General features: G+C 38.4%; 1 protein-coding gene across 5 annotated transcripts in view; it reads right to left on the bottom strand.

The window, feature by feature from the left end:
- Positions 1 to 328: 328 nt before the first annotated feature.
- The window catches only part of LOC119782130 (poly(rC)-binding protein 3), a 69,366-nt gene continuing 57,269 nt past the window's right edge, over positions 329 to 12,425 (bottom strand). For 3 of the 5 annotated variants that reach the window (XM_038282935.1, XM_038282937.1, XM_038282936.1), the window contains 3 exons: positions 7,657 to 7,709; positions 4,345 to 4,514; positions 329 to 3,736 (listed from right to left, as the gene is read on the bottom strand). In XM_038282935.1, the coding sequence (XP_038138863.1) occupies positions 3,682 to 3,736; positions 4,345 to 4,514; positions 7,657 to 7,709 (278 nt within the window). In that variant the 3' untranslated portion in view covers positions 329 to 3,681. The remainder of the gene's footprint in view (positions 3,737 to 4,344; positions 4,515 to 7,656; positions 7,710 to 12,425) is intronic. The other 2 variants (XM_038282938.1, XM_038282940.1) reach the window with 1 other exon arrangement.

Raw genomic sequence — 12,425 nt, 5'->3', positions numbered from 1 at the left:
GAAAAACACACCGCTACATATTCTGTTTAAGAAATAATTTCTTAGCTTTTAAGCACATGTGGCGATAAAGCTCAACAGAAAAAGAAAATCCCACCAATCTGGAGATTTTCACAGTCACCAATGTGTTTCAGTTCTCTCCGTGAGTGCAAATACAACACAGCAGACTTCTCCCTAAAGTCCTGGTCTATTATACAGAGGTAATATTACAACAGCACAGGCAATGCAATGGTGCTTATTGAATTTTACTCTCTGATGCAGTCATTTAGGTGACATGATTTCATTTTCCAGGTTTCACATAAAAATAATGGAAACTCGTTTTAAAAATGTATAGACTTCCTTTTTAAGAGTTTTAATAAAAAGAATCTGACAGATGTATGCAGTTCCAACCTGCATTTCATTGTTTCCATTTGACTTTAAAATAAATCTAAAATGCTGAGTCATGCAAACTGTTACTAAGATATACAAGCAAACATTTCTGCAAGAACACCCATTGCATCTGTCAACTTGATTTAGGAAAAGATCAGAACATTTGTAAGAACTTGACAAATGGATCAAAGCAAAGGGAATTGTGACGTTGGGCTGAAGGGTAGTGCCAGTCTTCATTCAGTGTTTTTAGTGTTGGTTTGAAGTAAAATAAAACTAGAATGATAAAAACAGAAACTCAGCATAGCATGCCATCAAAAGTACCAAAAGGGTAGAATCCAAAGGGCTTAAAGAAAAAAAAAGAAAAAAGATTTTCAGGTTGGGCTGGGGTTGAGTTGGAATGATGTGAAACGTTACAATAAATTATCAGGTGAAACAGCAGAATGGTCAGAGGTCAACAATCACGCTTAGTGCCGTTTACTCAGAGCTCATGTGATGCACGGAAGAGGATGAGTGGAAATTAGAGCGTGCCCATCCCAGTGACTTCAGACGTCAGCCTGAGAACGATTAAAAAGAAAAGGGGGAGGGGTAAGGAGGTGGAGGACAGAAATAAATAAAGTGTGAAAAGGTAACTTTCGCTGAAGAGTGAAAGTTATTCTTCAATGGCTGTCTGGAATCTGCTGGTATGAACAAACTGGACGTTATATCTAATGAGGTCATGCATCGATTGGAGAAGGAAAAGCTGCTGTACAAGAAAGAAGCATCACATCAATCTCATTTCTAACAGCATTAAATCACTGTTTCTGCCCTTTTTTCTTAACTTTTTGATTTTACTTTTTTTAATTGTATTTTTTTCTTTAGTATTTGAATACAATGAAACGGTAAGTTTACCTATGATAGAACTGACCCACAGAAAATACCTTCTTGACTCCTACATGCTAAGCAAAGAAAATATACTTTGACATTTTCAAAAACACATTTATCTGCACAGTTTTCACCAAGATTTCAGCAAGCAAAAGAAACCTGAAGGAGAAAGATTTCGTAATTGATCACAAAAATAAACAAAGGGAACATTTTGTATCTTTTGAATGTCACACACTGCCTGCCTAAAACCAATTCAATAATGAGGTAAGAGACTCTTATTGGATAGTAATACTTGTGCTCGGCATCCTCTGCTTTATGTGGGACTGGGTTGCAGAGACAGAAGTCTCAGCAAATACCTCCTCCCAACTTTTCTTTGCTCAGACACTACCAGCTACAGTTTCTCAACTGTGTACTGGGTCATCTCCTGTACCTCCTCCCAGTGTCATGTGCTTGAAGTCCCAAATGGGACATCCAGGAGGTATCTGAAAACATATTTGACTAAATCAACTTTAGATAATGCTTTCGATATGGCGGAACAGTGTCTCTATGCCGAGCTTCCTTGGAAGGCCAGGCCCTTCGCCATATCTCTAAACCTTCATTACATAAAGGATGTTCTGTCAATCATCTTGATTGAAGTACAACGGAAAAGGATTTTTAAAGAATTTATTTATAATTGATGAAGGAAAACGTATTTGATCACCCACACACAACCAAGATATCTGCCCGACAGACATGTGACTTCTTCTGTAAGAAGCTCTTCTGTTCTGCTCTCATAACAGTATTAATGGCACCTGCCCTCAGCTTCAAAAAGTCAGACTCCAAGCTCAAACATGGGGAAGACTAAAGAGCTGTCAAAGGACAGAAAATTGCAGACCTGCATCAGGCTGGAAGAGTGAATCTACAACAAGCTAGCAGGTCCTTGTGAAAAAAAAAAAAAAAAAACTGTGCAATCTATTGGAAGAAAATGGAAGACACAACCATTGATAATCTCCCTCGATCTGGATCTCTACACAAGATCTCATCCTCTGGGCTCAAAATGATCATGAGAAAAGTGAACAAAAATCCCTGAACTACAGGGAGAGACCTGATGAATGACCTGCAGAGAGCTGGGATCAAAGTAACAAAGACTGCCATCAGTAATGCACTACTCAGAGAGAGGCTCAAATCCTTCAGTGCCTGGCGTGTCTTCCTGCGTTAGCCAGTACATGTCAAGGCCCGTCTGAGGATTGCTAGAGAGCATATGGATGATCTAGAAGAGGATTGAGAGGATATCATGTGGTCAAATGACATAAAAATGTTGGCACAAACTTAACTAGTCGTGTTTGGGGGACAAGAATGCTGAGTTGCATCCCAAGAAAACCATAGCTATTGGGAAGGATGGGAGTTGAAAAGATCAAGCTTTGAGGCTGTTTTTCTGCAAAGGGGACAGAGCGACTGATTTGTGTTGTGTGATTTTAAGTCAAAAACTCCTTCCATCTAGTGATTGAATGTGACAGGGTCTTCCAGCAAAGCAATGATCCAAAACACACAGCAGTGAAAGAGCAACTCTATATAAAACATTTTAAGCTCCAGGCATGGCCTAGCCCGTCTCAGGACCTCAAGTCTGGAAAATCTGTGCTGCCCAGTCACAACGGCAAATAAACCAATGCCCTAGAACAGATCTGCATGAAGGGATGAGCCAAAATACAAGCTAGAGTGTGCGAAACCCTAGTTAAAACTTATAGGAAACATTTGACCTATGTCAGTGCTAACAAAAGTAATACTTAAAAGGATTGCGTTGCCCTCTTGGTATTGGCTAAATACATATTTTCCACCATTATTTACAAATAAATTCCTTAAAATCCTACACTATAATTATTCTGGATTTTTTTTTGTCTTTAATTTCTCTCTCTTGTTGAGGAGTAACCATAATGAAAACGACAGAGCTCTCATTTTTCTAAGTAGTAGAACTTGCGCAATCAGAGCAAGACTAGATAGTTGTACGATTGAATTACTACCCAACAATACAGCAGTTACAAGGAGCTCTCTTGCCACACATTGGTTCAATAAGTTCCTGTATTATTGCAGGAACTTATTGAACCAGTGCCACAGCCAATGCAAGCACCTATTAAAGCTAAATGCAGGTCAATCAAACCTCCAACCATGTGACTTTTTTGGACAGACATTGTATTTTGCAATGAAAACATTTTTAGGGCACATAAACTAATATGTTTATGATTCTTCTATATCGTGGAGGCTAACCCATGCTAAGCTAATAAGGACTTTAGTTGGAGATGTCTTTTTTTCATATGTTTATCTTCTTTCAAACACTCAATAAGCAAGTTTCTCAGAATGTCAAAGTATTGTTACATCAATACACAGGAAACAGGTTTTGACAAAGTACTTTTATGGTTCGAAGCTAATAATGGATTTTTGAATAAAGGTGAAACTGTAAGAGCCAGATTGTGGCTGCCTTCAGGATGTAGTCATGGACGAGGGGTCATTCCACATGGCGGCCACGTCCCTGAACCTGCCGTTGGAGTTGTGAGAAAGCACGTTAGAACCTGGATGGAGAAATCTTTGTAAAGAAGTCAAAAACACAAAGCTCTGCTTACTGAGACTGTAAATTGTCTTTAGGTAAGGCTAATTAGCAGTTGAATTATCTTCTAAATTATATTTGCTACTTAACTACCCCTCAAAAACTTTTTTTACTGTTGTGTATGTAACTTTTCAAACTCAGAAGGGAGCGGAACATGTCACTATTTCTTTTTAATTTGTTAATTCATGAAGGTGAAGGTTTTGCTTCAAGCATCAGCTTGTCTTTGCAGCTGGCATGACTCCATGAAGACTTAATAATAACAAACCCGTATACAGCAAATTCTCTAATTTACATTTTCACACTTGGTTAAAACCAGAGGTGAGAAACTCTTTATCGAAGGACTTCATGGGACGACGGCAGAATCACTGAGATAAAGAATTAGAGGCAGGAATCAAATCGAGAATACTTGATGTATTTGTGTGTCAAGAAAAAAAAAATACATAAAAACAAATCTCTACTTAAAAGGCAACATTTTCTGCAGACATTGCTTTTATATTTCATGCTAAACTGGAGTCCAGCTGTTAAGGTTGAAACGTTACCTGGCATTGATGAGATACTGAGCCAGGCTGATGTTAGCAGGGGTCCCTGTGATGGTTATCTGCCGCTCTGATGAGCCCTCCATGGCATTCGCAATTTTGATCTGCGCCCCAGACATCTGTCGAATCTCATTTATTTTGGTTCCCTGGCGTCCAATAATACAGCCTATTAGCTGTGAAAGGGAAAAAAGTGGCCTATGAGTCAGAAGAAAAATCTTCTTGCTGTCTTACAGCGTTTAGACTTAATTATTGATACGTTTAATGAAAAAGGAAGTTTAATGGGTTATGTAATGATCCGATTTTAATTTAAAAATGGAGGAAATTAGGGTTGAATAATGAGGACTTGGTCAGAAGGTTGTCTAATGGGGGAAATTTTGCTTTGTGCTGTCACGATTGAAGGAATTCATGTTTAAAGGGTTTGTTTTGTCTTTATAATTCAAAGAAGGCTGAGAAGCAAGTATATATTACTACAAAAGAAAAATAAATCTTGATCTTGTACCTATCTTCTTGATTCCAGTTTTCATATGTAGACCGATGCTGCACGATGTCAGAAAATCCAATAACAAAGCTTCTTATAAGTCATAGATACAAATATCTTTAAAACATTTCTTATATAAAGATAACATAAACTTTCTCTTTATGTTTTGTATAATTTCCAATTTGTTATAAAAGCAAAGGGTTTTCAGATCTAAGACCAAAGATGATTTGTTGATACTCAAGTTGATACTCAAAGTCAGTGGTTTATGTGTATTTCTTGGATGCAGAGAGATTTTAAGTCTTCAGCTCAACAAATACACTCTGAATATGCTACTTTGGCTCCAACTTTTGCTTGAGATGGAAACTATATATGTATATACAGGTGCTGGTCATAAAATTAGAATATCATGAAAAAGTAGATTGATTTCAGTAATTCCATTTAAAAAGTGAAACTTGTATATTATATTCATACATTACATACAAACTCATATATTTCAGATGTTTATTTTGTTTAATTTTGATGATTACAAATGACAACAAATGAAAATCTCAAATTCATCATATCGGAAAATTAGAATATTGTGAAAAGGTTCAAAATTGATGGCCCCTGGTGCCACACTCTAATCAGCTAATTAACTCAAACCACCTGCAAAAGCCTTTAAATGGTCTTTCAGTCTAGTTCTATAGGCTACACAATCATGGGGAAGACTGCTGACTTGACAGTTGTCCAAAAGACGACCATCGACACCTTGCACAAGGAGGGCAAGACACAAAAGGTCATCGCTAAAGAGGCTGGCTGTTCACAGAGCTCAGTGTCCAAGCACATTAATAGAGAGGCGAAGGGAAGGAAAAGATGTGGTCGAAAAAAGTGTACAAGCAAGAGAGATAACCGCACCCTGGAGAGGATTGTGAAACAAAACCCATTCAAAAATGTGGGGGAGATTCACAAAGAGTGGACTGCAGCTGGAGTGAGTGCTTCAAGAACCACCACACACAGACGTATGAAAGACATGGGTTTCTGCTGTCGCATTCCTTGTGTCAAGCCACTCTTGAACCACAGACAGCGTCAGAAGCGTCTTGCCTGGGCTAAAGAGAAACAGGACTGGACTGCTGGTGAGTGGTCCAAAGTCATGTTCTCTGATGAAAGTAAATTTTGCATTTCCTCTGGAAATCAAGGTCCCAGAGTCTGGAGGAAAAGAAGAGAGGCACTTTATCCACGTTGCTTGAAGTCCAGTGTAAAGTTTCCACAGTCAGTGATGGTTTGGGGTGCCATGTCATCTGCTGGTGTTGGTCCATTGTGTTTTCTGAGGTCCAGGGTCAACGCAGCCACATACCAGGAAGTTTTAGAGCACTTCATGCTTCCTGCAGCTGACCAACTTTTTGGAGATGCAGATTTCATTTTCCAACAGGACTTGGCACCTGCACACAGTGCCAAAGCTACCAGTACCTGGTTGAAGGACCATGGTATCCCTGTTCTTAATTGGCCAGCAAACTCTCCTGACCTTAACCCCATAGAAAATCTATGGGGTATTGTGAAGAAGAAGATGCAATACACCAGACCCAACAATTCAGAAGAGCTAAAAGCCACTATTAGAGCAACCTGGGCTATCATAACACCTGAGCAGTGCCACAGACTGATCGATTCCATGCCACGCCGCATTGCTGCAGTAATACAGGCCAAAGGAGGCCCAACTAAATACTGAGTGCTGTACATGCTCATACTTTTCATGTTCATACTTTTCAGTTGGCCAACATTTCTATAAATCCTTTGTTTTTATTGGTCTTCAGTAATATTCTAATTTTCTGATATGATGAATTTGAGATTTTCATTTGTTGTCATTTGTAATCATCAAAATTAAACAAAATAAACATCTGAAATATATGAGTTTGTATGTAATGTATGAATATAATATACAAGTTTCACTTTTTAAATGGAATTACTGAAATCAATCTACTTTTTCATGATATTCTAATTTTATGACCAGCACCTGTATATACTGTATATACATACATATATATATATATATATATATATATATATATATATATATATATATATATATATATATATATATATATATATATATATATATATAAATAAACACACAAGGTATTGTTGTGTTATGCTTAAAAAAATGTGGTGAAGACATCTGGTTGGGCTGTTGTCCAACATATTGTCACTGATGGCTGCTGCAAAGAAAATAAGCTAAAGATTAGGTTTGGTGATATTGGAAGTAGTGGCTCCTCTACGAGTATACTGGTGGAAATTGGGGAAAGAAAAGAAAAAGCATGTGAAACAAAAAAAGTAATAATCTAGAAGTGGAAGTCAACGCTTTATCTTGGGTTAGGGGGGAATCCAAAAGGTTAGTGGCTTACATAGACACATATGAATGTCAGTATGACACAAAATATTGAAAACTAGAGTAATACATGATAATAAAGCTTCAAGAACACAGCTTTTTAAATGGATGTTCCAATTTATTGGACATAAGTGTCAAAAGTACTTCTTTATAGTTTAAGTAAATAACCTAAAATCAAAATATAGAGGAAGTGAGTTTAAAAAAATGGATGTGGGCTATCCATGCAAACATGATGGTGTGTTATAATATTTGAGAATTTGTTAAAGTAGCCGCTATTATGTTTTGTTAAAACAATGTCTACACGTTTTCTGTTCTTCATTACTGTTGGGGTAAAAACAAGTTTTATATGTTTCTCATATATGCATGTCCTTTCAATAATATTATTACAGATTAACATTGTTAAGCTCCAGCAGATTCTTGTTTTTAATTTAAGCACAGAAATGGATTGATCTCTAAACATCTTTCCAGTAATACTCACATCATTAGGAATGGTGAGTTCATGAGTACTGGCTGGTGGACTGGCATCCAGACCTAAAACAAGGTAAAAGAGTTTATAAACGCTTTGAGTTTTAAATGTAAAAACAATATCAAAGTTAGATTAGCAATTAGGTTTGACTCCTATGTTAACTGATAAAACCTGAGCCACCCCAATTTGATAAAAAGCATTGTAATAAACAACATAAAGGCAGAAAAAACAAACATATTTGTATACAAGCTTATAAAAATAGTAAAGATAAGATATATTTGATCAGGGTTGCCAACTTTCAACTGGTTCTTGAAGTGATACATTTGGCTGAAGGGGGATGAGAGGGCAACAGAAAAGTCCCTCTTTACCCTGCTTGTGGTGAAGCATTACCAAGTTATGCCATATCTGCAGCAGAGATTGGCCTAGATCAACAAGTGGCTCCTCCCAGATAGTTGACTTTCACTGTAAAATGGCTATGAGAATACACCCTAGAACTACTCTCGCCATCTTTGATAAACCCAACAGAGCAATGTCCTTCTCATACAGGAGGTCTAAACCACTAAGGAAAAGATTTTGTCCTGAGTAAATAGGAATGGTTCTCTCCTGCAGACATCTTACGGAAAAACTCCAAAACAATCTCTTGTTCTTCTGGTAACCAGAACCAGTCTGTAAAGATTAGAGGAAGTGCACTTCCTTTTATACTAATTAAAAGCCCCTCCATGTCTTACACCCATCTCTCGGCAAGCATAATTTTAATAATAATTTTTGTATGTAAAATATGGATTGTTTCAGCTGCCTGGGAAGATCCACTTTAATGTTATCAGAGAAGTGACACAAAACCCTGCAAATGGCAGCTGTATTGTCCTTTAGATCATTATAGGGCTGTAAGACAGCTGCACATAACTCACATCTTAAAGCAAGGACACTGGAAAATGCTATCAGGTCTTTTATTTTCTGCCCAGTGATATTTAAGATCCTACTGGTGAAGAGGCCTATCTATCAAACAAGATAGTAACTCAGAGCTGCCACAGTGTTGATGACCAATCAATGAGAGTCCTATGTAAAAACAGTGTTCCTAAGTAGGGTTGCCAACTCAACAAACACTTCTTAGCCAGGCATTGTCTTTCACCCTAATACATTTGTTTTTGCCCATTCTTGTGTGTGTAAATTTAAATCAAACCTGATTTATATTAGACACCTAATTTTGTTTCTTTAAAAATGACAGATCCTCTTTAAGGGACAGCAACCCTGGATCATCTGGTTTAAAAATATTACTAAGAATTGTTTTTGAATCTGCCAAACAAAGACTCAAGCATCAAAGCATCTGATTTAGATGCTACGTCTACTTGGTATGGTGTTGAGAGGTCCAGCACCGCGTCCGAGCATCGGAAGCAGAGCATCTGAGCGTTTGGCCATCCGAGGGTTCGTTGCAGGATTTCAAAAAATGTAACTTTTGCCATTGGACCGTGACATATCAACCAAACAGAGAAGCTAGTTCCAGGAGTTTCTTGGAGGAGACAGACACTACATGCAAGCTGTTATCACTTCTGCAGAGCTGTCTGCATATGAAAAATAAATAAATAAATATATAGGGGTGCCTTGCAGCACAAAGGTTCCGAGTTCGATTCCCTATCCTGGGTCTTTCTGCAAGGAGTTTGCATGTTCTAACAGATCATGCGTGGGTTCTCTCGGGGTACTACGACGTCTCCGTACAGTCCAAAAACATGTCTGGTAGGCTAATTGGCTTCTCTAAATTCTCCTTAGGTGTGAGTGTGTCCTTGAATGGTTGTTTGTCATGTTTGTCACTGTGTTGCCCTGCGATGGACTGGCGACCTGTCCAGGGTATACCCTGCCTCTCGCCCATAGATAGCTGGGTGATTCTCTGAATTCAGTGCACTTTGTGTCCCCAAAGGTTTACCTCAAAGATTTTCATATAAGGTAAACAATAAAGAGAATTTAAAAAGAACAAATGGAAAGATCCACGTGTCTCTGCTTTATAACACACATCTATATCCTAAAATTTAAATTTTTAAAGATTTTATGGGCTGCAGAAGATCAGAGGTAAGTGAGATGAGCATGTCCCCTCGCACCTAAAGTACTTTTTCACTGAATGTAAAACAAATAAAATAGCTAGAATAATCTAATTTTTTTCTGCTAAAATTATTATTTGCATGTTTACTCAAAGCTGAATAAAAGAAATATGAGAAAAATAAACAAATTATTGACAAAGTAGCACTATTTGATCATGTCCCTCAGTTTTTGTTCAACCCCGTAACGGCATACCAATGTTCCCTTTTTTAAAATATTGGTTCAGTCCAACTTCAACCACACACAGGAAGTGACATCCCTCAACTCTTTTCCCTCTCAAACTGTGAAGAGAGGTAAGTGTAAAGCTTACTTTCTCACCTAAATTTCATCGTTTTTATCAATAAATTTGCATCGTCAACCTCAACCTTTCAACACTGTTACATGTATAAATGATATTTAATATTGTTTGGGAAAAATAAAACAATTATCTTTGAAAAATACTTGAATTTCTTGTTTTCCACATGCCATAAGCTACACCATACTGCTAGCTAATGTGGACTTATAACTACTTTTGGCTTTAATCTTCAACCCTGTAACATTCAACCCCATAACAAAAAACACCGTTACGGGGTTGAATTATTGTTACGGGGTTGAAGCTTTTTCTGTTGTTAAGCAAGTTAGTCCCTTTTCTCTAAATGTTATTTCATACATTATTTTCAGATATCTGATGGCTAAATCAAATGCAGAGAGGCAAAGAGAATACAGGGTGAGAAGAAATGCAGATTCACAAAGAAGAGAAGAATACCTCAGGAAAGAGCGTGAGCGATGGAAAAAAGATAGAGAAGCGAAGAAATCAATCAGTGACCTGAGTAAGAGAGCTTGAAGACGTAAGCAGAGGGAGTGGTGGAAAGCTAAGGAGCGACAGAAAAGGAAGGCTGAGATTGAAAATGTTGGGTCTGCCTTTCTAACCCCTCCACATACTCATGAATGTGATATTCAAGACAAAGTCCAAGCCAGACCAGGGTCCTCACGGTGAGGGAAATATAGTTTGAAGTATAGTTGACTTTAATGATGATAGTTTTAGAAACACTACTTTTTACTCTGCTTTATACATGACTAATATGTTTGTTGTAGTAGTTCCTAAGAAATGAACATTTGTAACATGGAAGCTATGGTTTATTGCTTTTAGAACACACGCACACCCCCACACACACATATATATATATGTATATATACACACTCACCGGCCACTTTATTAGGTACATCTGTCCAACTACTCGTTAACACTTAATTTCTAAGCAGCCAATCAAATGGCGGCAACTCAGTGCATTTAGGCATGTAGACATGGTCAAGACAATCTTCTGCAGTTCAAACCGAGCATCAGTATGGGGAAGAAAGGTGATTTGAGTAACTTTGAACGTGGCATGATTGTTGGTGCCAGAAGGGCTGGTCTGAGTATTTCAGAAACTGCTGATCTACTGGGATTTTCACGCACAACCATCTCTAGGGTTTACAGAGAATGGTCCGAAAAAGAAAAAACATCCAGTGAGTGGCAGTTCTTTGGGCGGAAATGCCTTGTTGATGCCAGAGGTCAGAGGAGAATGGCCTGACTGGTTCGAGCTGATAGAAGGGCAACAGTGACTCAAATAACCACCCATTACAACCAAGGTGGGCAGAAGAGCATCTCTGAACGCACAGTACGTCGAACTTTGAGGCAGATGGGCTACAGCAGCAGAAGACCACACCGGGTGCCACTCCTTTCAGCTAAGAACAGGAAACTGAAGCTACAATTTGCACAAGCTCATCGAAATTGGACAATAGAAGATTGGAAAAACGTTGCCTGGTCTGATGAGTCTCGATTTCTGCTGCGACATTCGGATGGTAGGGTCAGAATTTGGCGTCTACAACATGAAAGCATGGATCCATCCTGCCTTGTATCAATGGTTCAGGCTGGTGGTGGTGGTGTCATGGTGTGGGGAATATTTTCTTGGCACTCTTTGGGCACCTTGGTACCAATTGAGCATCGTTGCAACGCCACAGCCTACCTGAGTATCGTTGCTGACCATGTCCATCCCTTTATGACCACAATGTACCCAACTTCTGATGGCTACTTTCAGCAGAATAATGCACCATGTCATAAAGCTGGAATCATCTCAGACTGGTTTCTTGAACATGACAATGAGTTCACTGTACTCAAATGGCCTCCACAGTCACCAGATCTCAATCCAATAGAGCATCTTTGGGATGTGGTGGAACGGAAGATTCGCATCATGAATGTGCAGCCGACAAATCTGCGGCAACTGTGTGATGCCATCATGTCAATATGGACCAAACTCCCTGAGGAATGCTTACAGCACCTTGTGGAATCAATGCCATGAAGAATTGAGGCAGTTCTGAAGGCAAAAGGGGGTCCAACCCGTTACTAGCATGGGGTACCTAATAAAGTGGCCGGTGAGTGTATATAGTAAGCCTTGTGGTCAGTCATTGCACCATAATTGCTATGTCTCTAGTCATGTAACTACTAATATGCAGAACTAATCATTTCTTTTCCATTTATTTTATGGTTTCATTTTAGTCATTCAGCAGGCAAGAAAGCATCCAGAAAAGCAAGAGATAAACTGTGCAAAGAAATAGAAGAACTAAAAAGGAAACTCAAACATCAGAAGAAGCTCAAAGAAAAATATAAAAAAAGACTCCAGCGAGCAACTAAGAATAAAGATTCTCCAAGATCCAAAGTTTGTCAGTTGCTGAAA

Source organism: Cyprinodon tularosa, unplaced genomic scaffold (genome assembly GCF_016077235.1).
Source record: "Cyprinodon tularosa strain WSP-4 unplaced genomic scaffold, ASM1607723v1 ctg189, whole genome shotgun sequence".
Classification (NCBI taxonomy): Eukaryota; Metazoa; Chordata; class Actinopteri; order Cyprinodontiformes; family Cyprinodontidae; genus Cyprinodon; species Cyprinodon tularosa.
Note: the sequence above shows the minus strand (reverse complement) of the source record. Positions and strands in the feature narration are given on the sequence as shown.